The sequence below is a fragment of the Amblyomma americanum genome, chromosome 3 (genome assembly GCF_052857255.1).
Source record: "Amblyomma americanum isolate KBUSLIRL-KWMA chromosome 3, ASM5285725v1, whole genome shotgun sequence".
NCBI classification, from domain to species: Eukaryota; Metazoa; Arthropoda; class Arachnida; order Ixodida; family Ixodidae; genus Amblyomma; species Amblyomma americanum.
The window spans coordinates 59,492,858-59,516,853 of record NC_135499.1 but is presented as its reverse complement, the minus strand read 5'-3'; the positions used below and the strand labels follow the sequence as shown (position 1 = coordinate 59,516,853).

The window sequence follows — 23,996 nt, the reverse complement described above, 5'->3', positions numbered from 1 at the left end:
AGTAAGGTAAAATTTGGGAAGAGAGCTTTACTGCAGTCACTGTGTCCTTATTTGGAAAACCTTATGAGGGGTGCATCTAATTTTTGTCGTGGGAAAGAATGGACTGCGTGAGAGAGGATAAAGTGAGCTGAAATAAAGCTTACGAAACGAGGACAGCACTACCCCTTTTTTCGTATGATGTACAAAAGACAATTGAAACCATAGTAGAAACGAATGGTTCACATTTTATTGTGCTGCGTCCGCAATTCGATCGAATAAGAAACGGAAACTCCACAACATTTATTCTTGATGCATAAATCGGGAAACTCAGCCTGAGCAAAACATTGTCAGCCTTTTGGATGTCTGCCCTTGTAACCGCTTCCTTAAACACTACCGTCACGGTGCGGTGCGCACGTCCGTCCGCTGTAAAACTGCTACCGAGTACCGACTCCATTCATAGTAATTGCTTATAACTGGTCAATGGAGTTTTCGATGTAAAACGAAATTAAACACGATTAACGCACGCTGAATTCATTTTTCGAAAATAGGTTTTAACCAAGAGAGGCGAGAATTTGTCCAACGCATTAGCTTTCCGGCTGCAGAGTACGAATTAAGATCAGTCGCCAGAGACATTAAACAAAGTGCGGAAGCCATGATCGCGCTAAGACGACCGGATCGTTGGATTAAGGAGTCCCTTTGTTCGTTTCGAGACATTGGTCCACTATTTTATACAAATTCCTGGTGCAGATCTAAACCGTTCATTACCTCGTCAAGCTTTTGCTCAGTCTATCACCCAATCGAAGCCGTTACTTGGTTAATCACTCTTCGCACAGCATAGGAATATTGATAAACTGCCATTCATAATCTGAGAGAACTTGCCAAATGCACTCCAGCCCATTCTTATTGTTCTACTTATATCACTCTCTTGATCCGGATCTGCAGTCATTACCTGCCCTAAGCAGCGGTAATCCGCTACCACATCCAGCACCTTTCTACCAATTTTGAACTGCTGTTCCCTTCTAAGCCTGTTGAACATTACTTCGGTTTTCTGCATATCAATTTTTACACCCACAGTACTGCTCTTCCTGTCTAACTCATTGATAATGTTTTTCAGTTCATCTCCTGAGTGACTCAGCAATTCAATGTCATCAGCGAATTTCATTTCATTTCAATTTATTACCTTAGAGATCCACGAGGGGTATTACATAAGGGGTGGGTGCATATATTTGGTGAGCAAGTGTTAACACAATGAAACATGACCGGTAACATTATCGGCAAAATTGGATGAGCACATGATGGCTGCGATGGCTTTGGGTAGGGAAGTTGGGTAGATTACTAAGGTGTTCCCCATTAGCTCTTATCCCAAACTCTCCCCAATCCGGGGTTCTGAATACCTACTCTAAAGAGGCGGTGAATAGCATTTGCGAGATCATGTGTCCCTGCCTGACACCCTTTCTTATTGAAACTTTATAGCTCACTTTATTGAGGACTATGGTAGTTGTGCAGTCGTTAAAGACGTATTGCCATATTTTTACATAAGGCTCTTCTGCACCCTGATTCCGCAATGCCTGCATGACTGCTAAGTTTGAACTGAGGGAAATGCTTGCTCGTAATCTATAACGGAATAAGTAGGTCTTAACTTTTATCATCCCGTGACAAAATACTCCATGTATGTTTTCAAGATTATCATGATCAGACTGACTACGCGCACAGGAATGCAAAAGACTGTCCCATATCTATCGAATTAACCCTGTCCTGTGTCGGCTGTGGCCACCTTATCCCCGCTAACTTCTTAACCTCATCCACCCACCTAACTTTATGGCACCCACTGCTACACTTGCCTTCCGACACCCTTACCCTTAAAGTCCGATACAATTAAAGGCCATCGGTTATCTTGCCTTCGCATTACATGCCCTGCCCAAGTCCATTTCTACCTCTTCATTTCGACTAGGATGTCATTAACCCGCGCTTGTTCCCTTACCCACTTTGCCCTATTGCTATCTCTTAACGTTACACCTACCATTTTCCTTTCCATAGCCCGTTGCGTTGTCCTCAATTTAAGTTGAACCCTTTTCGTTAACATCCACGTTTTTGCCCCATAGGTGAGGTGACTATCGGTAAGATACAGATTCTATATACTTTTCATGGTCCTGACATTAGAGACTTTTAGCTGAGCGTATTTGCGTTCCGCTCCGCTGGTAGTTCCCCAGCGGAGCACCAGCGGAGCGTAGCGCGCGTAAAGAGTTTTAGCGCAGCGTCTAAAACGCCCGAATGAGCGTAGTACAGCGGAGCGCTGCGCAGCCCCACCTATTGGTGAAAATCAGAGTTACGCTGAAACGAATATGAATCGCGCTTGCTGTTACTGTACTAAAATTGCTTAATAAAGGCGTTATTTGTGTTTATAATATATATTTAAACATTTGTGGACCTTACAATCCAATTTAAACTATGTCGTGTAAGAAAAAAAAAATGCTTGGCACTGTGACGGTCAAGTCAAGCCGAAGCCCCACGCCACAAGCTGTTTTTGGTGCGCTGTGTGTAGTTTAGCACGAGTTCGCGAGTCACGACCGCATTTTGCCTCCGCCACAGCAATCTGGTAAGGTCTAGAGATGCCGAAGAGCATACTCCAAGACCCGCTACTCTTGTCACAGCTAAAGTGGTCAGAGATAGAAGACTTGCTATGTCTTGAAGTCTTTGGTGAGACGCGACGTGACCCACTGTCTGTGCGCGGGCTTCTGAACATTGACGACATCGACAGTGCTGTGTTCAGGACACATTTTCGATTCGAGAAGCATGACTTGCACAGGCTGCAGAGGGCCTTACAAATACCTGAAGCGGTGGTAACTCCACAGAGGGTGGCAGTTCCCGGGGACGATGCCCTGTGCATAACCCTGCGACGGCTTACGTACCCGAACCGGCTCTGCGATCTGGAAGACCTTTTCAGGCGACACAGCTCTACCCTATCGTCTGTGACCAACATAGTTCTCGGGCACATTGAAACGCGTTTTTTTCATTTGTTGGATGACCTAAACAACCATGCCTGGCTGAACCTGGACTCGCTAGAAACGTTCTCTCAGGTAAGCCGTAAATAGGATTAGAGTTTTGCGAGTCAATATTTCTCACATTTTCGTTCTTTTTTTCAGGCAGTTCACAAAAAAGGAGCCCCGCTTAAAAACTGCTGGGCGTTCATAGACGGCACGGCGCGACCGATATGCCGACCATCTAGAAACCAAAAAGTTTATTTTAGCGGCCACAAACGCGTCCACGCCCTGAAATACCAGTCTGTAATGTGCCCAAATGGGATTATCTGTCAGTTAGACGGATCGTATCCCGGAAGCAAACATGATGCTGGTAAGTAACTGGCAAGCACAGCCGCCTCAACAAAGCGTTATCATTCTTTCTTCACTATGCCTGGTGCTTGGAAACAGGCAAGGTTGAACGTCGTCTCATTATACAATTTATTTTCCTTCTTCCAGGTAACTTCGGAAACAGCCAAGCATATGCAAAGTTGGAAAAGCTTGTTCAGGGGCGCAACTACGTCATCTACGGGGACCCTGCCTACCCTTTGCGGCCCCTTCTGCTGAAGCCCTATGGCGGTGGTTCCTTGACCCCTGAGCAGCAAGCATTTAACAAAGCTATGAGCAGCGTGAGGCAGGCAGTGGAATGGGGCTTCGGTAAAATTGCGAGACTTTTTGCCTTTGTAGACTTCAAAAAAAATCAGAAGCTTTACCTCCAGAACCTGCCACGCATATACAAAGCAAGTGCACTTCTTGCGAACTGCCATACCTGCTTGTACAGCGCCCAAGTTTCTCAGTATTTTTGCCTTGAGCCACCACCTCTAGAGGATTACCTTGCCCCTCGATAGTGCTTCATAAAACCACGCAGCTGCGAAAGCGAAGAGTTTATTTCATGACTGTAAAAGGGTAATGATGAATCAAAATGACATTTGGTTATTTATATTATCGATAATGCAGACAAATCCGCAGCATAAATAAGGCGTACACAGAAGACAAGGAATAAACAAGACAGGACTGTGCTGCACAGTCCTGTCTGCAGCTGCAGCACAGTCCTGTCTTGTGTGTTCCTTGTCTTCCGTGTGCGTCTTATTTATGCTGCGAATTTGTCTGCATTATGAATAGCAACCAACTGGCCCAATCTACCATGTTGCTTCAAGATATTATCGCTGTTGTGCATTCAGTATACTGAGCAGTTTTTTGTCGTGATCATCAAACATTTTTTGTAGATGCTCAATGAATTTCTGTTGGTTTTCTTCCCGGGAGGATGCTTCCAATTGGAGTTTTTTTTCTTCGAGCTCCAGCTTGCGTTCCTCTAAAGCAAGGCGGCGCTCCTCGTTCTCCACTTTCCTCCTTTCAATTTCCAGCTCCTTGTTCCGAAGTTCATATTCATGAGTCTCCCTCATTGTCAGAAGCTGGAGGCCCATGCTTTGTAGTCCTCGAATTCCTGCAAAGGTAGACAAACAAGGCAATTTCGGCCGTCAGTTCAATTGAGTTCATTCACTGTACGGCTGCTGTGTAGTATTATAATGCCGTAGGACAAGCACAGATCCTGTGATAAAGCTCCTGTGATAAAGTTCATATTCAACTGATAAGTATTGTATGCTTTGCAAACATGTATTTGTGTGACACCTACCTTTTAGGTTAGTGTTTTCGTGCCTGACATACCTTGATAAACAAATTTTGTTCCTGTGCATTTATTCGACATTTCTAGATCTATTCATGAAAGACATGGGAATGTTTCCAATTCTGTTAAGCATTCATGTGATAAAAAAACACTTGGGTCATGAACTGCTGCGCCATGGCAAAATGTGTTTTGATTTCTGCATTCTGTCTTCCTACTCAGGCGAGGTTCTTACTGTTAATATTTGTGGTTTTTATGCGTATGTTTTAAAGGTGTCAGGAATGAGTGTCAATACATACTCATAGTTTCCATATAGCCATGAACGATAATTTGTACTGTAGGGTTAAATGAAGACGGCTCTAGTTCGACTTCCACAAATCAACGGACAAAGCTGGCCAAACCCTACTCATGTCAACATTTACCCGTGTACACTTATAATGCTCTCCTGATCACCATTCCGCTTTGTGTGTAAATAAACATGTGGTAAATACACATTCCTAAAAGACTTGCTTTTAGCCATGGCCGGCAGAATCTGTTGCCTAGCTGCAGGCTGGCGCTGGTCGACAGACGGAGGTGCTGAGGGAGGACGCTGTTGCCCTGAAATGACTTGGCTCTGCTGCTGCTGCTGGCCACCATCCGTCTGCTCTGTGTGGTCCCGCTCAGTGTCACTGGTAGCTGCAGACGGTTCCAGCACAAGCTCCTCATCATAAATTCTGAGGAGCATCTGCGCTGCAGGAGTTCCTGTTTATAATGAATGAGAAAAGAAGGAGGCAAAATCGTACAAGGAGGGTTGCCAGATTGGGCTACTCTTCGTCCAAGTTGGCATTGAAAGTTTCCATTTGTCTATGTGGATAGTTTTGGATTACATTTTTTGCTGCACCCATGTCAATATGATTTGTTCTGTAATAAATATTGTGAATGTTTTTGTATATCCTTTCTCTACTTTGTGCCAGTGTTCGAGGCATCTGCGGAGATGCTGTTTTCTCCGTTGGAGCCCTGTTAGCTGATTGCAAACGACACGAAATTTTGTGTGGACCTCAGGATAGACTAGGCAAGTGCCCTGCGTGGGCAGTCCAACAGCCTGTAGACAAAAATGAAGGTAGAACATGCGTGCTTCTAAAGTGTGTGTATCATTCCCTAGAGCTAGTCTGTCATCAGGCAATCAATGGTGATCATCAGGCTACCTCCACACTGGCTGCCTCGCCTGCTATTCTAAGGCAAGAATTTGTGTGCAAAACGTTCAAATGGATAACACATTCTCCAAAAGGCCAAGAGAAGGGGGAAATGTCCCTCATTATCATTCGGGACATACCCCGAGGTGATGGTGGCACATCTTGTGATTGCCATCTTGTTGCACAGACACCTACCAGCCTCTGTGTAACACGATGGATCAGCATTGCACCTGCCTTGCATTGAATCATGAATCAGTGTGCTGCACTGAAAGCCCGCTCTGAAGCAATGAAAAGTATAAAATGCTGCAAGGCAGCAAGAGTGCATATTAAGCGCAATGTACACTGATGAGCAAAATTGACATTTTGTTCCACATCAGTAAATTTGAGCGAATGAACAAGCTCCTTCAATGCGAGGCCCTGGCCCCTGTCAGGCTAAAGGAGAAATTCATCTCTTCTGTGAAAAAGTTAATCGCAAGAATATTAATACCTGCACCTACGCAGGACAACAAAGCGAAATGGGAGCAGCACATAGATATTACATTTCAGTGCATGGCAATTCTTTTCTTAACAGCCTCGAAACGTCTTCTCTCAGCTTCTCTAACAAACATTTTCTGTTGTATAGACACCACAACATTATTTTTGTGTGCATTAAAAGTGCACTAAAGAGGTTACCTGCTAGCCTAAAGCTTCAGAGCGACCTGCACCTACGATCCTGAACCAAAAAACGCAAAGTACTCAGCGAATTTTATCCGGCACTCACTCAGTGCTTTTATACCTACAAATTCAATTTATGCAAGAGTCTGAGTTTGCCAGCTATAAATGAAATTCAACGATATGGCATAGCCTACCGGGTTCAAAATTAATTCTGGGTAAGCGTCAGAAATGTAAAAAATGTTGCCGGCAAGCTCATGTTCCCATTGATGTCTGAGCTGGCACTCTTTGTTGTCATTCACTTATGAAACGCCACCGTCGAAAGAGTATTCAGCTAGGTCTCGGTCACTAAAACGGGCCTGAGAAATAAGGTGTCTAACTAGATTTTACAAGCGCTCCTTCATGTGAAGTTTGGCCTGGCCAGCAATGGAGGCTGCTACAAGGATTTTAAACCGACCATGAATTTTTGTCCCATTTCAGCTCTAACATTTCGTATGGGCCAAGCAGTTCGACTTCGAAATCAGCTCATGATGCCCCAGTTCCTTCTCTAACCTACTTTGTTCTCTCTGTTGTGCTAGATTTTGGAAACACTGGATACAAGTTGCGCTAAGAGATTCGTCACTGGTCACTAGGTGCAATAAAAAGCTCAGCACACTGGCATGCAACTGTCAGCTCCAGTATCATTTGATTCAGTCCGCAAAGAGTGGGCACACAGCAGCCTGGGATACACCTCTATGCAGTCATGCGGTGAACCCTCCCCCCACCACTCCCGAGAGGCTCACAGAAAGAGAAAACAAGCTAGAACACAGACGACATCAAAACTCGAGTGTTTCATGTATGCACACACGTGCTACTTGTAGAAAGCCCAGTACAAAGGCTTACGGGCCGTGCATGCGGCTTTAGAGTTATCCGGTAGAAATGGAAAACACAAGAATGCGAACTCAGATGCAGGCATTACAAAAACTTACCATCTTTCTCACCATCTATGCAAATTTGCGAAGCTGGCGCGGCCGAATAGGAGCAGTTGCCAGCAACTTCCTCCTCCAAGTGACTCGCACCATTTGGTTGCTGTGCTGCCCTACTCGTCCTTGCGTCATGAGCCGTTGCTGGCTTCTTTTTACGCACTGCGCAGCCCGCACTTCTTGGAATAATCCTCGGCTCGTACTGCACAGCCCGCGCGTAGTCCGAAAGGTCTTGGAGAATTTGCTCCTTTTCCGCCTACTGCTCTTCGGTCCCCGATCTGAATAGGCCAGAAAATGCACGTCACATAAACATGTGCGCCAGAGCTGCAGAGCGAACAAACAAAAACGCACTCACTTTTTCAGATTCTTCGCATCCTGCCGCCTCCAGTAGCCGATGAGAAGATCTACTCGATCCTTTATCCCGCGAAGCGTTAGCTCTCGGCCTACCGCCCGGTTAACGCTCGCGAGGACGCTCACCCACTTGAGCTCGTCCCCGAATGGCCTTGTCGCAGCCACTTCCCGCAAAAGGCAAAGATCGTCTTGCGCATTAAAACATTTGCGCGGCTTCCTTGCTTGCAGGCGTGCTTGCGCCGCGTCCGCGCTCGATGAAGCCGACGCACCAACGTTCGCACTGGAGGCCGCCATGTTAGTGCTCGACTACGCTCACTTGCTTGCACTCGCTGGGCGATCTCCGCTGGAAAGACCAGACGAGCGGGCGAGCGCGCAGCGCCGCAAACCCGCTGGCCGCCTGAGCGTTCTGCGCATGCGCACTGGCGCCCTCTCTCGTCCGCTCCCCTCCGCTGGCCGCTGGCCCGCTCTGCTAAAAGACTCTATTCTAAAAGTGTCCAGATTTGTTGATGCCTATTGTTTGCGTTGACTGTGACGAGGAATGTTTTTCTGCCAGTGTAACCATGCAAGCATCCCGTGTGGTTTTCGAAGGTCCTTTAGCAGTTAGTATTCGAACACAATGTACCAAAAAACGATTTAATAACGCTTCTAGATCTAGGACGGCATTTCTCAACAGGACATGTCTGCTAAAAGAACACGATAAACACAGAGGCAACAAACCCTGGCTCTATTTCCACTCTGTACACTCCAAGCTGGTTAAGAGAGGGCATGTGTAGACGTGTTTTACCAGCGCTTTGAACAAATCCTGCCTACAGAAGGTAGGATCCAGCTTTACCAATAAGGTGGAGCGCCTTTCAAGCACAGGATACCAGCCCGCACTGTTGCAGTCAGTTGCCGCAAGTCTGCTCAAAATTATGAACAGGCCAGCGAGTAAAACGACTGAAATGGATAAAGAAAAGAGGCAGAAAGCGGTGGGCATCTCGTATTTTCATCGTATCTCGCCCACTTTGAAGAAGGTCGGCAACAGGTCTGTTGAGTAAGTTCCTTCTAGGCCTGAAAAACTGGCCAGAATCTTCAGGAGAGCTAACGCTGAGACCACGATCATCGCTTGCTCAAAGTGACACCAACAGCGCTTTCCAGACTGCATCTAAAAAGGCGATTTGTTCAGGCCGGTTGCTTGCGGTAAACGGTACATAGGCCAGACAGGGAGCTACTTTAATGACAGGCTAAGGGAGCACGACAAACACGTGGAATGGATGTCGGGTAGCAGTAACTTCAGTCCTTCGCTTGAAAGCACCAGTTGTGCGCAGATTTAGAACCTCATTATTAAGTGAAATAACTGAAGCTTCGAAATTGGTAATATTAAGTGAAATAACTGAAGCTTCGAAATTGGTAATCCGGTAGGATAGGTGTTAGCAAGTCCTGAATAACACTGAGAAAATAAATCAATTATCTTAGACACCACTAGCACATGAATCACGCAACATCGCTCTATAGGCTGACGATACATCATAGGCGATATTGTATGCCTTTATGTTGCACGTTAAAGAACCCCAGGTGGTCGAAATTTCCGGAGGCCTTCACTACGGCGTCCCTCACAGCCTGGGTGTCTTTGGGACATTAAACCCTCAAAAACCAAACCAAACCTTTATTTTGCATTTCTTTGTGTTGTAAAGGACAGTAACTTATGTACACAGGTTATATTTTAACCTAGATATCTTCCCTAGATATCGTACAGCAATTCAGATCGCCTGGGAGCTTTAAAAAAGCCTTAAAAACTTACATGGTGTCTTATTCAATGTCATGAACGCTTTCTCTCTTCTTCCATGCCCAAAATGCATACATGATCAAAACTTGCGTTTTGTGTTGTTGGTGTATTTTAAACTGTTTCCTTGCATAACCATTTGTATAACGATTTCATCCATCACTAGGACTTACCGACCTGTCTGTTGGTGACAGTGCCCTCGTCAGACAGAGATCATCTGCTTTTAGCCCTGTTATCCAAGACTAATTTTGTTTGAATGTTCTATAAATATAAAAATAAATATTGCAATAAAATCTGACCCGTTAGTAGCTCTGTGTCCCGTTTCCCTTGTTTCTGTCGTCTCTGCTTATGCGCTAACTGTCCTGCAAAACATTACCGTTAATTAGACCCCTTTTGGAGCGAAGCCCGAATTACTGTTTTAATTTTGGAGTAGATATTTAGAGTAAAAAACTTATCATAGCGAGTGGCGTTCAATCTCATGGCTTATTTCTTGAAAGCGCTGCAAAATGAAAGGGAAATGAGCATTCAAGCTTGGTAGCAAACGACGAGGAAGGAACATAGATTAGACTAGCAGAATAGCACTTTTGGAAACTTAAAAGCTAATTAGGCTATTATGGATGGTCAACTACAAACCTCATTAGGCAAGCAAGTGTAACAACTAAAAAGTGGACTATCCAGTGTAAGTCAACCAGCTTGCTAGTAGTACCGTATTTTGCTATTTCCGATGTCCGCACTGGAGTGGTTACAAAATATCTTTTTGTAAATCACGAAACTCTGCTCAAAATTTTTCTGGCAGTCTTCATCGAAGCCGCCTGTATTTTATTTGTCTTTTATATGGGTTCTTGCACATGAGAGCCCTTCTTTTGGGGCGGCGGGAGGACGGGCGTGATTATTGAACATTACTTGCAGGTTAATGCTCGAGGTGCGCCTTCTGACTTACTGTCCTGTCTTAGAAGCTTCGGGTGTTTTCTTCAACAGTTGGTTCGCAAAATTTGGAACTTGGATCCAGGCATCGCCACGCTTGATAAGTGGCGTGAGTAGAGTGGACAGCGGCGCCAGTTGGTGCACTGTCACAAATAATAGAACCAGATTTTTTACTCACCTTCAGTCGATGAAGTCTGCCGTGACTAAGTGCTCTGCAGAAGCGGGGACGCTGAAAAAATGAACACGATTAGCCACCCGAAGCGAAAAGAAAAGAATGCGTATACGACAGCAGAGCTTTCCCCTTTTCATCACTCATGCGCAGATGGCGATGTTCTGGCCCTAACCTGCCAGGGCCAGCGGGTCTTCCGGCCAGCCAGGGGCATGCTAAGCGCTCTATCTGTCCAACTCAAACCTAGAAAAAAAAACTTGAAATAAATGAAACGAATGAAACACCTTGAAAAATCAGAAAACTCTACCCTCCGCAACGATTTCACCATGGTGTTCAAATAAGAGGATCTGATGCATGGGAGGAAAGCAGCACCAGATGTGCAGCTCTGACTGAGAGGACACCTCAGGCCCTCCGCGAGAAAGACGGCAGGGGATGCGAGGGAGTGAAAACGAGAACAACTTACTGTATAGGTTAAGTTGCCGCACTCTCACGGGAGGGTGCAGACAACATGTTCTCAGCTCTGTCGTGGTGCATATTGCTCGCAAAATAACAAATGCCGACCGAATGGCGGCGCCCTGCAGGAAGACAGGAGGAGGGGGACGGAAGGGGAGTGCAGGATTCGTCTGTCTTGTATACAAAACATCAGAAATACGAAACTGGCAACTGTGTTTCAAAGCACTGTTAATAGGCGAGCGCAGCAACGCCGAAACCCCAGCCAGGTATTCACGGGCATGTATGCGTCCAAGTGGCTGCTTGTCACACTTCTCTTTGTTGTCGCGCAACCCTCCCTAACAGTGCTACTGGCGAATACGACTCCTACCTTCACAGACGTACGTAATTCAACCACTCTTTTGTTACTCAAGAATAACGGGTTCAAGAGGCACTTTGCTCTGTGGCCGCCGTTCCCATGCTACCCACGGTCCGCATTGTCATTCGCACCGACGCACTTCACGTCACACGCCTACTACGACGAGTCTGTCGCACCCCAGAAATCTGCCAAGACAGCCATCGTCTAGCGGCACGCATCCCGCAGCAAATCCGTATTGAATGGGTCCCGCTTGACCTCCTGAGTGCACAAAGCCGCGCAGATTCTGCGACCCGCCTTTCGACCCCAACCTCGTCTTTGCCTCGAGTCCTCACTCTAGATGACACCACCCTCCTTTTAACAAGAAAGGAACACCTCCGGCGCCGCACACGTGCTCTAATCCCTCCGTGTGCGGTAACCCACCCCCGTGGTCTTACCCGTGTAGAGGAGGTTGCGCTTCGGAGGATACGGGTCGGGGTTGCCCTAACTCCAGCTGTGACACGCAAGTGGCCGCATTTCAAAGATTTACATCCCCGCCCCGGGTGTCCAGTCTGCAAGATCAGAGACTGTGAGGCGGATATCCACCACCATTTGTGGGACTGCCCGACGCTGAAGCCGACGAGAATTCGGCACCTGGCGGCAGTGGGACTCTCACCAGACAATCCGGATTGCTATATTGCCTGGACACAGGGTTCATATCACCGTTCACTTCTTGATTTCATCAAATCAACCCACCTTTCTTCATTTATTTATGCATCTTACTCATCTCTCACTGCATAGTTTTTATGCCCTGAGGCAATAAACATCGCTTCAAAAAAAAAAAAATAACGGATACGTTTTACAAGTTCGTCAATATTGGTAATCTGCACGTGTTTGTGTGTGTGCACGCTGTCCGCTTTTTGACGACCTTGAAGCTCGAGTCGGAAAGCACTCGACATCTCTCTATTGCGCGTGGTCTGGGTGGCTTTCATTGAAGGTTATGCGCCGGGTCGCGCGCATAACTCAAAATTATGCACTAGTTTTCTCTTTCAAAGAAAACCGCCTTTTCTGCACCCCGCGAGTTCCCTTCGCGAGCATTCTTCGTCGCTTACGGCCTCTTTCACAGGCGATGGCCACCGTAAACTTAGCATCGCGCCATTGACATTCATTGCCGAGTGCTGCTTTCAGAAGCCAGCCCTAACTTTCCACCCGGTCGCATTCGTCACTCAAGTGTATACGCAGGCTGTGACGCTTTTATGGTGCAAGGGGAGCAATAATTCAGTGCCTTTTAAAGAGATCTATCTTGACAGCGATCGGTGAGCGGTCCAGTGTTTCGCATCCCTCTGGCCGGACGTGGCGCCTGCAGCCGCCCGATGGAAACGGCGATACGCTTCCCGGCAGCGCACAATGACAATTTCGTTCTTATGCGCTGACGCACGGTGAAAAATGAGGCCGCAGCGTCGCACGGCTCGCGAGAACTCTGATTTTGCTAAAATTTTGAACGCCTCATGATCCCCTGAGTCGAGAGAGGGGCATATCGGAGGCGTGATTATATGCGTCCTCAGGCTTTATCGAATCTACACAAAACAACCTTTATTGCCGGTTCTAAAGAAATGCGCCTTTCATCCAGGCCGCTGTAACGTGACCATCGGGTTATTGTGACTTTTAAAATTCCTCTACAAGCACTAACCCAGAGATTTTTTTCTCTGAAATCATATGATGACGCGCAATGTGCATTGAATGTTTTGCGTAAATGCTAATGCTGCCCTTCGTACAATGACGCCAGCTGTCGTGAAGACGAACGCGCCAACCAAGGAAAGAAAGAACTGTTTAGAAGAACTCGTCCAGGTCTAAGCCGCTGCTGACTCTCGGCTGCTTAACACCAGCGTGACATCTTGTGGAGGTGCTGGGTGCGTCGTTCATGTACTGCACGCCAACTTCAAGCACCAATTCAAGCCCCGGACAAATACCTGAAATAGACACTCCAGTCCATCAGAGCAGTCGCCAATTGCAAGGCCTACCTCCCGAATTTAGACCGCTCCCTGCCTGTAGTACACCACGAAGAGCCAGTGCTACCACAATGGATCCTCCAGCTACAGACCCGCCGGTCCAGCTCCAACACCAGCGAGGGCCACCCCATTTCCACGGCCAACCCCATGATGACGCCGAAGACTGCCTGGACCTGTTAGACCGGGTGCCCATCTGCAGTGGTTGGCGCGCTGAGTGCAAGATGCATCATGTTTATTTCACCCCCGAAGACTACGCGAGGACCTGGTTCATAAACAATGAATCTTACCTTCGAACGTAGGATGCGCTCAAAAAGTTCTTCCAAGTCTTCAAGGACAGCACGTTACACAAGGAGAAGGCTGACCTGCTTTTGCAGGCCTGACATCAACTCCGCAACAAGAATGTGATGGTGTATGTCGAGGAAATTAAGAGATTCATCCGACGTGCTGACCAAAGCCTGTTGGAGGAGAGGAAGGTGAGAGTCCTGATGAAAGGGGTTAAGGAGCAGCTGTTCGCCGGCCTGATTCCAAGTCCTCCAGTGACTGTAACTGACGTTGCAAAGGAGGCGAGCGCCATCGAAAAGTGCCGTGACATGAGGGCCCGGCAGTACGATCGCACAACAGCATTGATGCTCACGGCCACTGTGGAGGGAGCCACGATGAATTCGGCAGAATCTCTACATGAGATTATTCGATCCATCGTGAGAGAAGAACTGGCGAAGCTCTTTCCAGCTAAGGTGCAGCCTCAGGTTGCCACATTTGTTGACGTTGTTCGCGAGAAGGTGCAACAAGCGTTAAGTATGAACACACCACTACCTTGTGGGGTCGGTAACGAACCCGTGGCGAAGTGTTAATTGAGTGGCACTTCACCCACATATCGCGGGTTCGGGCCAGAGCAAGCCGAGGACTCTGCCAGCGTTCGCCGCGCGCCTGCGCTCTCGCTCCGAATGAAGGAAGGCGCAGTTATTGTAGATAACAAGTGTTTATTATACAGGAAGCTGCATTACATAACACTGCACTGATCCCCACACCTCAGTATACACCCATAGCCCAACCGCAGCACCCGAAAGCGGGCCCGCGGAGCCACGCGCGCAAATCAAGGACTACATACGCGCGTGACGGCATAGCTAAGGGCGATAGCATGCCGCACGGCCAACCTGAGGGTTAAATCACGCGCGACACAACACGAGGGAGGATTGGGAATGCGCGGAGCACATCTTGACGACGCAGATCGCTCGTCGGTGGCTCATCGCGCGTCGTCACCGGCAATGGCCGGCGATGACGGAGAACCAGCCAGATCAGGCCCTCCCGCATCCGGAGCGCGTGAGCGCCGCACAGGCAGGCAACGGGACTCCGGAGGCTCGGGCCTGGACTCAATCGTACATACTAGGTGCGCAAGGTTACACCACCCGCGCTCTTGGTCCCCCGGCAAAGGCCGGGGCCCCCGGGAGGCGAAATCTACGCACCTTTCTGCTGCCCGAGTCGGTGGCCGTCTCCCCGTTCATTTCCCGCTCGGGCCTCTCGCCAAAACGACGCCCCCCAGCCGTCACTGGGAATGACCCAACGGGGACGCGAGGTCGAAGCTGGAAGAATGAAAGGGAGGGTGATCTACAGCGGTTCTTCAACAGAGCTTCCCTTGGAAAGGAGAACAAGCAGCGCGGAGAACATTCACCGCTCTCTGAACGGCAGCAGCGGGCGCGCACTCCGATCACTCAAGAAGCCCAATCTCCACAACCTCTCCAGCCGAATCCTTCACAGCACCTAAGACGACGCAGAACGGATGTCTGGAGAGCGCCAGACAATCTGCCTCTGTGCTACCACCACGGTGAGGCGGGACATGTTTGGTGTCGCTGCCGATACAAGGAGATGGGCCTTCGAGGATTCTCCGTCGGCTGTCCCCGTCCGACGTGTGGAGAACAACGGTAGAATACCGCGGATTACATCTCGCAAGTGGACTCAGAGCAGCGCCGCTTCTATCGATCACCATCTTCGCGTCGCTACAGTTCCCCGGAAGACCCAGTCTCGGAGTCCCCATAGGGGAAAGTATAGGTGCAGCAGCCGCTGTAGGTGCGGCTGCTCTCCTGCAAAATGTGCAAGATCCTCCATCGGCACAAGGAATTTCACACACAACGCCGAATTCCGTAGCCGTACCGACGACTCATCAGCCAAAGTGCCTCAAAACAAGCCGATGTCCTGACGTACCCCTCCGTGACCACGACGCCTTTCCTCGACGGCGGACTCCTTCAACGCCCTGCAGACGAGAACGGATACCTCAACATCCCTAAAGCAAGATTCTTGCAACTACCGACATAGAGATTTCGGGTGACGACGCCTTGGATCGCTTATGCAACACCAGATATTTCTCCTCTATGGACCTGAAGTCCGGCTATTGTCAAATTGAGGTAGACAAGTGGGACCGCGAGAAGACGGCATTCATCACTCCAGACGGGTTGTACGAGTTTCAGGTGATGCCATTTTCTCTTTGTTCGGAACCTGCGACTTTCCAAATGCTCATGGATAGCGTTCTTGCGGATCTGAAGTGGCAAACTTGTCTGGTCTACCTGGACGACGTCATCGTTTTTGCCCCGTCTATCGAGGAGCACCTGCGTAGCCTCGAGGAGGTATTGCATGCCATTACGTTGTCTCGCCTTACTCTAAAAGCCGAAAATGCCATTTTGCATATGAAGTGTTAAAGCTTTTAGGCCATATCGTGAACTGAGAAGGAGTCGTTCCGGACACTGAGAGAACATCCGTCATTGCCAATTTTCCACCCCCGCCTGACCAGAAGGCAGTCCTTCGCTTCCTCGGGCTATGCGCGTATTACCGCTGCCTCGTGGAAAATTTCTCTAAAATTTCCTCACCCCTTACTGATCTGACAAAGGCGCGTGCACCGTTCAAGTGGGAACCACCACAACAGAGGGCCTTTCAAGAGCTTCAGCGCCGCTTGCTGTCACACCCAGTCCGTACTAGCGCAGTTAGATGAACTTGCAGACACAAGGGTCGATAGCGGTGCGAGCATCGTTGGTTTGGGCGCTGTCCTAGTTCAAGTTCAGCGTGATCAACCACGTGTCATCGCCTATGCGAGCCACGCAATATCGAAGACAGAATCCAACTACTCTGCCTCTAAAAAAGCCGTGCCAACTCCCACGGCTTCGAATTCAGGACCAACAAGGCCAGGACGCGCAACGCTACGACCTACGTAGACGGCATGTTGAATACCACCAGGTGACCTTGTCTGGGTTTGGTCTCCAATACGACTATGCGGAGTGAGTGAAAAGCTCTTGCGACGCCTTGGAGTTCTGAATTATGAAGTCGTCCCTCATGAGGTTCACCAATCTCGACGCCATCACCACCCTGAGGTTGTCCGTGTGTGTGTGTGTGTGTGTGTGTGTGTGTGTGTGTGTGTGTGTGTGTGTGTGTGTGTGTGTGTGTGTGTGTGTGTGTGTGTGTGTGTGTGTGTGTGTGTGTGTGTGTGTGTGTGTGTGTGTGTGTGTGTGTGTGTGTGTGTGTGTGTGTGTGTGTGTGTGTGTGTGTGTGTGTGTGTGTGTGTGTGTGTGTGTGTGTGTGTGTGTGTGTGTGTGTGTGTGTGTGTGTGTGTGTGTGTGTGTGTGTGTGTGTGTGTGTGTGTGTGTGTGTGTGTGTGTGTGTGTGTGTGTGTGTGTGTGTGTGTGTGTGTGTGTGTGTGTGTGTGTGTGTGTGTGTGTGTGTGTGTGTGTGTGTGTGTGTGTGTGTGTGTGTGTGTGTGTGTGTGTGTGTGTGTGTGTGTGTGTGTGTGTGTGTGTGTGTGTGTGTGTGTGTGTGTGTGTGTGTGTGTGTGTGTGTGTGTGTGTGTGTGTGTGTGTGTGTGTGTGTGTGTGTGTGTGTGTGTGTGTGTGTGTGTGTGTGTGTGTGTGTGTGTGTGTGTGTGTGTGTGTGTGTGTGTGTGTGTGTGTGTGTGTGTGTGTGTGTGTGTGTGTGTGTGTGTGTGTGTGTGTGTGTGTGTGTGTGTGTGTGTGTGTGTGTGTGTGTGTGTGTGCGCGCGCGCGCGCGCGCGCGCGCGAGTGTGCTTGTTTTCACCATTCACCCTTTATTTTCTCTTTTCTTTTTCTTTTCACCATCCTCTACTCTACCCTTCTCTTCTTTCACCCTCATCTGAGTAGCATGCCAGGCCGACAACCAGGCAGACATCTCCTATTCAATTAAAGTTCTTTTCCTTCCTTCCTATACAAATAAACACAAATAGTACACAAATTGACACTTACTGCAGTAAGCGATCTTTCCAAAGGAGTTCATAGTAGTACGGCCGCCCTGGCAAGTTCGTATTGCCACAGTGTTAGCCATTTACTGGCGCCGCCATGCGGTGGGACAGCACGCGCTGGTCTTCCTTGTCTTCCCCGACTCGTGCGTTCGTTTTCTGAGTGTGTCTGCCTGGCTAGTCCTGGTGTGCTCTTCTTTCCTTTCTGCCGGCTTTCGGTGGCATTTTGGTGCAGGTGCTGGGTAATTTCCCAATGCACGAAGAGCTCCCAGGAGCCTCCGACGAAGCCCAGCTACACCCCGTGTACACGACACCTGTCCACAAGGCAAGCCGCCGCTTGCGAGGCTTAGATCCTGAGTTCCGACCCCTGACGGCACCACGCCGCGCAATGGCGTCCACTACGGCAAGCCAGAGCACCCAGAATGCCGTCAGTTCCCCACCGCTGCTTCTTCATGCGCCTCGCACTCCCACGTCGTTTCATGGCGACAAGTTCGAAGACGGGGAAGACAAGGAAGACCAGCGGGTGCTGTCCCACCGCATGGCGGCGCAAGTAAATGACTAACACTGTGGCAGCATTCACTATCTCCTGTCTGACTTTGCGAGAAAAAAAAATACAGGAGATATCTGCGGAAAATAATTTGCTGTCACACCACAGCTAATGCGCCTTACGCACTCGTAACTGGACTGCCATTTTCGTTTTGCGTTGGACGCTTGTTAGCTCATGCTGCAAGAACATGAGCCACGGGGGGGGGGGGGGGGGGGGCGTGCACGCGTGTAGGGGGGAGCTCGGAGCTTCACTGAGAGCTCTCCACGTACACCGAAGGCCCGCAGTGACCGCAAACTAAGGGAATAAAAAAAAATCTCCGCGTTGATGAATCGCGACCTTACACGTCCCCCCTAAGATGCTAAATGAGGTTGCAGTCCGCTCATTTACGCAAAATTAAATAAAGGCTCCAACAACTTAAGCCTGCAAGCTAAGCGTCTCATGCGACAACTTCTTGCCACAGCGGCACACAAATCCGCTGGTGCGGGTGTTTTAGCCACACACACTAGCAAAAAAAAAAAAAAGGAATACACTGGACCATGACTGCATACAAATCCGGACATGGCGCAAAAATGCCACGTCAGAATAACTGACAGGCTACACACACACATAGAAAAACAATTTGGTATACCGGCGCACAAGGTAGCTAGCAATCGCACAGTACAGTTACACGCATGACACCCACGCACACGAAGCGCACCAAAGTCCACTGACGTGCAAGTGTCTCTACACCAATTCTTGGCGGCGCTGAACAGTTCCGTGCACGTCCCCCGTTGGGTGAGCGGGAACGTTCACGCCGGCGAAGGTTGGCCTGGCTATGCCTCGCGATATGTCCCAAATACGGATCGCAAGGCTTGCGGTGCTGCGGTACGGCATGCGCTGCCTACGCTGCAGCTCGCGAGTCGATGCTGCCTGGTAAAGCTCTTTGTCATAGAGCACGACAGGGGTTACGCTGTGGCTTTCCAGCGCAAAAAGGCGGCCCGCCGACTTTGCGCACTCACCGCGCTTTTCGCGCTGCAGCGGTGTTGTGTGCTCTGGTGCATGTGGTATCCCGGCGCCGCATTCTTGCCTGATCTGGTTCTGCTCTGACGGCGACGCAGTTGGCAAGACTAGTTCGCACTCGAACCTTCCCCCTAGCGGTAGCGAGTTGTTAAAACTGCGCACTGTGAAACTGGTCTCGTGACTGGCCAGCGATTTTGCCGCGAATCTCTTTGACTCGGCACTAGCCCTGCTGGGCCGTTATTCTGATCCGGGTTGTTGGAATAGCGGTCCATTGGAAGAGCATCGTCTGCGCCTTCTCTATTAAGCCCTTTCTTTCGCAGCTGCTCTCCTGGGTTCTCGCGCGGATCTGAAATGATGGCGCGTCGCACATTCTCTCTGCCTTATCAGCTCGTTGTGCAGAAACATAACCGCCGACAGCGGGGTCTTCGTCGCTGCCGCCAACCTGCGACGGCTGCCCTTCATTGCCAGGTTCTGAGCGACACGCCGGGTATAAGAGAATCGCTTCCCGAGTGCCCGTTTTGGCTCCTGGCTTCTGCTCTACCGCGCTCACCGCGGTTAGATCAGCTTCGACTGTCTTTGCAAAGGACGGCGGGAACTGGTGGGTCGGCATCGCTGGAAGAAGTTCCGAAACTTCTTTCGGTTTCTCGCGATTTGCCATTTGCGCCTCTGTGCTGATTGCGCAGTTCAGCTCGTCCTCTAGTGATGCTGGCTGCACGAGCTGAGCCTTGGGAACTACGCTGTCAGTCTCCGTCGATCGCTGCAAAGAGCAGGCAGTACTCCGCTCGTCCTGACATTGCGCATTCGTCGAATGCCGGGAGGGGTCACTCTCTACCGTACTAGTGTTATGCCCTGGAGCCTAGGTCTGGCCGGCGCTGCTCCTTAGTTACGGATTCAACGTCGGACGGCCCGCCGCCTCCATGCAATGTCTCGAGTGCGCCGCGAGCCGCTGCTCTTCTCTGGGATGAGCTGCTAATATTCTGCCGGCGCTCGGTCTGTGCCTCCGACTGGGGACGAGACAAGTTGTCGCCTACGGTGGAGCGCACGGTAACGGGGCCTAGGTCTAACCTGCGCTGCGCCTTTGAGTCGGACGCAGCGGAAGCCTGCCTGCCACCCTCCTCCTGCCGCTTGAGTGCCTTGATTATTCTCTCTTCCTCTCGCAAGATCTCGAGTTTCTTCCGCTCGAATTCAAATTGTAGGCGCCGCATTACAATTTCTAGGCTATATGTAACAGCGTACTGGGAAATCCAGCTCGCTGCGGCATGCATCTAAAAATCTTAAACGTCTACACCCTCGAATCCTTAACACAAGCCAAGCCAACCTCGACCAGACGCGAGAAATCCCACTCACCAGGCACCAGCGGCACTGCAGGTTATAGCCTAGAGCCCAGATGTCACGCCATGGCTGGTCGTCTTCAAAGGTGACTCGCACAGCCGTCCCTTGGTTGCTGCTGCAGCCCGAGGTCTTGTTGCTTGCTTTTGGAAGGGTGCCGAATCCTGTCGGCTGCGCCAGATATTTTTCGATGGTCCGTTGGGTTCTTCGGAAGGGCGCAGACCCTTCCAAACGTTGTTGTTCGGCGGTGATAAAGGGAGATGTGCAGATGAAGGTTGAAGCGCGGCCTTACAATAACGCAGTAACAATAAAATGGCGCAATGCATTACTGCCGCGAAAATATCACCAGCTCATTCTGATATTCCCGCAGCCACTGCTATCGCTGAAATATACTGGCGCGTAGAGTTCATGATATGCTTTTTTTTTCGTAGAACAACACACTAACGTTCTGTTCTTCCTGAGAGTAGAATGAACTCGCAATACAGCTTCACGAAAGCTGGCGCCTTGTGTCGCGAAGTGTCCCAAATGTATATAAAGCGCGTCTATTTTTTCGGCACTAGACCACAGGGATATTAGCTCCACATTTTAACTGAACAATGCGCATGACACCCGTATCACAGCCGGGTTGTTTTCGAATCACTTGACATTTGTACACAAGCTGCGCAGCAGCGTTTAGCACTACGCGCCGTTGCTGTTAACGACGGCGCCGAAGGCCATAAGTGGATGGATGGATGGATGGATGGATGGATGGATGGATGGATGGATGGATGGATGGATGGATGGATGGATGGATGGATGGATGGATGGATGGATGGATGGATGGATGGATGGACGGACGGACGGACGGATGGATGGATGGATGGATGGATGGATGGATGGATGGATGGATGGATGGATGGATGGATGGATGGATGGATGGATGGATGGACGGACGGACGGACGGACGGACGGACGGACGGACGGACGGACGGATGCATGGATGGATGGATGGATGGATGGATGGACGGACGGACGGACGGACGGACGGACGGATGGATGGATGGATGGATGGATGGATGGATGGATGGATGGATGGATGGATGGATGGATGGATGGATGGATGGATGGATGGATGGATGGATGGATGGATGGATGGATGGATGGATACGGCTGAACCCTTTGAATCGGGCGGTGGCTCAAGCCACTTAGCCATGACTTATGAAATTTTACTCTTCTTTTGATTTTAGCCACAAATCAGATAACCTTCGCTTGGTTATTTCTAGCCGCTTAAAATCTACTTTCCCTTCACTGTCCTTAAACCCCAATGCCTTGGATAAATCAGCTCCGCTGCTTTCCACTATAGAGAGAAGCCCTTTACAGAAAAGTATCAAGTGTTCAGCCGTTTCCTTCTCCTCTCCGCACGCAACGCACAACGTGTCTATCACGTGGTACCTGACTCTATATGTCTTAGTCCGCAAACACCCGTCCTGGCCTCAAACAACAAAGAGCTTCGCCCACAATTATCATAGATATTTTCTTTGGGAATTTCCTGCTTAAGAATTATTTATGTTCCCATTGCTGATTGCGTCAGCATCCCTGTTTTCCACAGAGCTCTCTCTGTTTCTTTAACCTTTTTCTTAACCGATAATTGCTGATTTGCCCCCTACTGCTGTCCAGATATTTGCTTGTCAACTTTCTAGTTCGCTTTCTCCATTTCGTATCAACATTCCTTAAATACTGGTATCTGAAAACTTTGCTAGCCCACTGATTTTCCCCCATTTTTTTCTCAATCGCTGCTCAAATGCTATCTTACTGCTAGCTTCTGTGCTCTCGAATGACGCCCATCCCATATCACCCTGTACTCCCAGAATTGGTGTATTGCCATGTGCTCCCGAAGCTAGCCTCCCTACGCCACGTTGTTTAATTTCTAACCTTGCTTGAACATCTGGTCTCATGCACAGGACCGCATTACCGAAAGTCAGGCTAGGAACCATCACCCTTTTCCAGATCCCTCTTACCACTTCATACCTATTGTAATTCCACAGTGCCCTTTTTTTTCATGACAGCTGCATTCCTACTAGCTTTATTCATTACATATTTTTCATGCTTTCTCAGATACTCAGCGCCGTTATTTATCTACACCCCAAGATACTTGTACTCATCCACTACTTCTAGCGTGAACTCCTGTATTCTATGCTCGCCGACCTCATCGTTAAATATCATGACTGCAGATTTTTTTTTTACTAAACTTGAAACCTAATCTATCTCCGTCTGTACCACATATGTCTATCAACTTCTGTAAATCTTCCTTGTTGTCAGCCATTAGCACTATATCATCGGCGTATATTAGTCCCGGTAATGACTGTTACTCCTTGCTTGAAAAAAGAAAGGTTGAAAGAAGCCTTGTCCGCTCCTTTCTAGCTTGGCCTCCAACCCTTGCAGATACAACATGAACAACAAAGGAGACAGAGGACATTCTTGCCTAAGCCCCCGCTGTATCTCTACAAGCTCTGATACATTTTTCTCCCATTTTTTATAAGCACTCTGGTACCTTTATATATATCCGTTAAAAGATTCATTACTCCCTCTTCCATATCCAATGTGCCCAGTATGTCCCACAGATACTCTTGATTAACGTTGTCGTAGGCTCCCTTAATATCCAGAAATGCTAGCCATTGGGGCCTGTGTTCCTTTTCAGCAATCTCTATACACTGCGTCAATTAAAACAGATTGTCCTCCAACCTCCTTTGTTTCCGGACCCCATTTTGTAGCTCCCCTAGCACCCCCTCGTTCTCCACCCAAGCCTGCAATCTGTCCTTTATTATCTGCATCACTACCCTGTAAACCACAGATGTCACTGTTATGGGACGGTAGTTACTTACGTCAGCTTTGTCCCCCTTTCCCTTGTATATCATGTTCATTCTACTTAATCGCCATTCGTCGGGGACTTTCCCATCCCAGTGGCGGCCGTTCTAATGGCGCCACCTGTCTTGAATAGAGCGAACTGCTCTTTCTAAACGGTCATTGGTACTCGAAAGAGCGGAGGCCGGAAGGACGATCAAGCAGACGTTACAAGAGCCTCGTTTCCGGTGGCTCGTCGGCGTTGGGAGCACCGCGGCGCGCCGGCGGTCATCGTCCGCAATCTTCGCTAGCATCTCAACGACCCCTTTAGGCTTCTATACCCTACCTTGCGTTCTGGCCTTGCGCATCGGCTGTCATCTAATGAAGAACAGGTGTCGGTAGCACGTGGGAACATTTGGCTGGCCAGTTGACGTCACCTACCACAGTCGGCATGACCCCGATGTCATCCTTATCTCTCTCTCGGGCTCGACATGTGACGGGGGCGTGTCCATGTGTACGGGGAATGAGTTTGTACAAATGAGTGAAAGTTTCAGGCAACTTCCACCCCGGCGAGGACGTCCTCAACCTTGGAAATTTAGGGACGAAGAACGATATAAAACTAGGCCGCTAGTGCAGTGAAAATAATCCTTCCTTCGGATCTTTACGCTT

General features: G+C 49.2%; 1 protein-coding gene across 1 annotated transcript; it reads left to right on the top strand.

The window, feature by feature from the left end:
* The first annotated feature begins 2,516 nt into the window (after positions 1 to 2,516).
* LOC144122988 (uncharacterized) lies at positions 2,517 to 3,956 on the top strand. The gene is made up of 3 exons (XM_077655923.1): positions 2,517 to 3,056; positions 3,123 to 3,330; positions 3,456 to 3,956. The coding sequence occupies exons 1-3, from the start codon at positions 2,589 to 2,591 to the stop codon at positions 3,842 to 3,844; spliced, it is 1,065 nt and encodes a 354-aa protein (XP_077512049.1). The 5' UTR covers positions 2,517 to 2,588; the 3' UTR covers positions 3,845 to 3,956.
* The last annotated feature ends 20,040 nt before the right edge of the window (positions 3,957 to 23,996 follow it).

Bases quoted from the DNA above. Each gene is read 5' to 3' on its own strand.
- LOC144122988 (XM_077655923.1), top strand. From the start codon at position 2,589: ATGCCGAAGAGCATACTCCAAGACCCGCTACTCTTGTCACAGCTAAAG. The intron at 3,057-3,122 runs GTAAGCCGTAAA...TCTTTTTTTCAG, and splicing joins CGCTAGAAACGTTCTCTCAG to GCAGTTCACAAAAAAGGAGC. The intron at 3,331-3,455 runs GTAAGTAACTGG...TCCTTCTTCCAG, and splicing joins CGGAAGCAAACATGATGCTG to GTAACTTCGGAAACAGCCAA.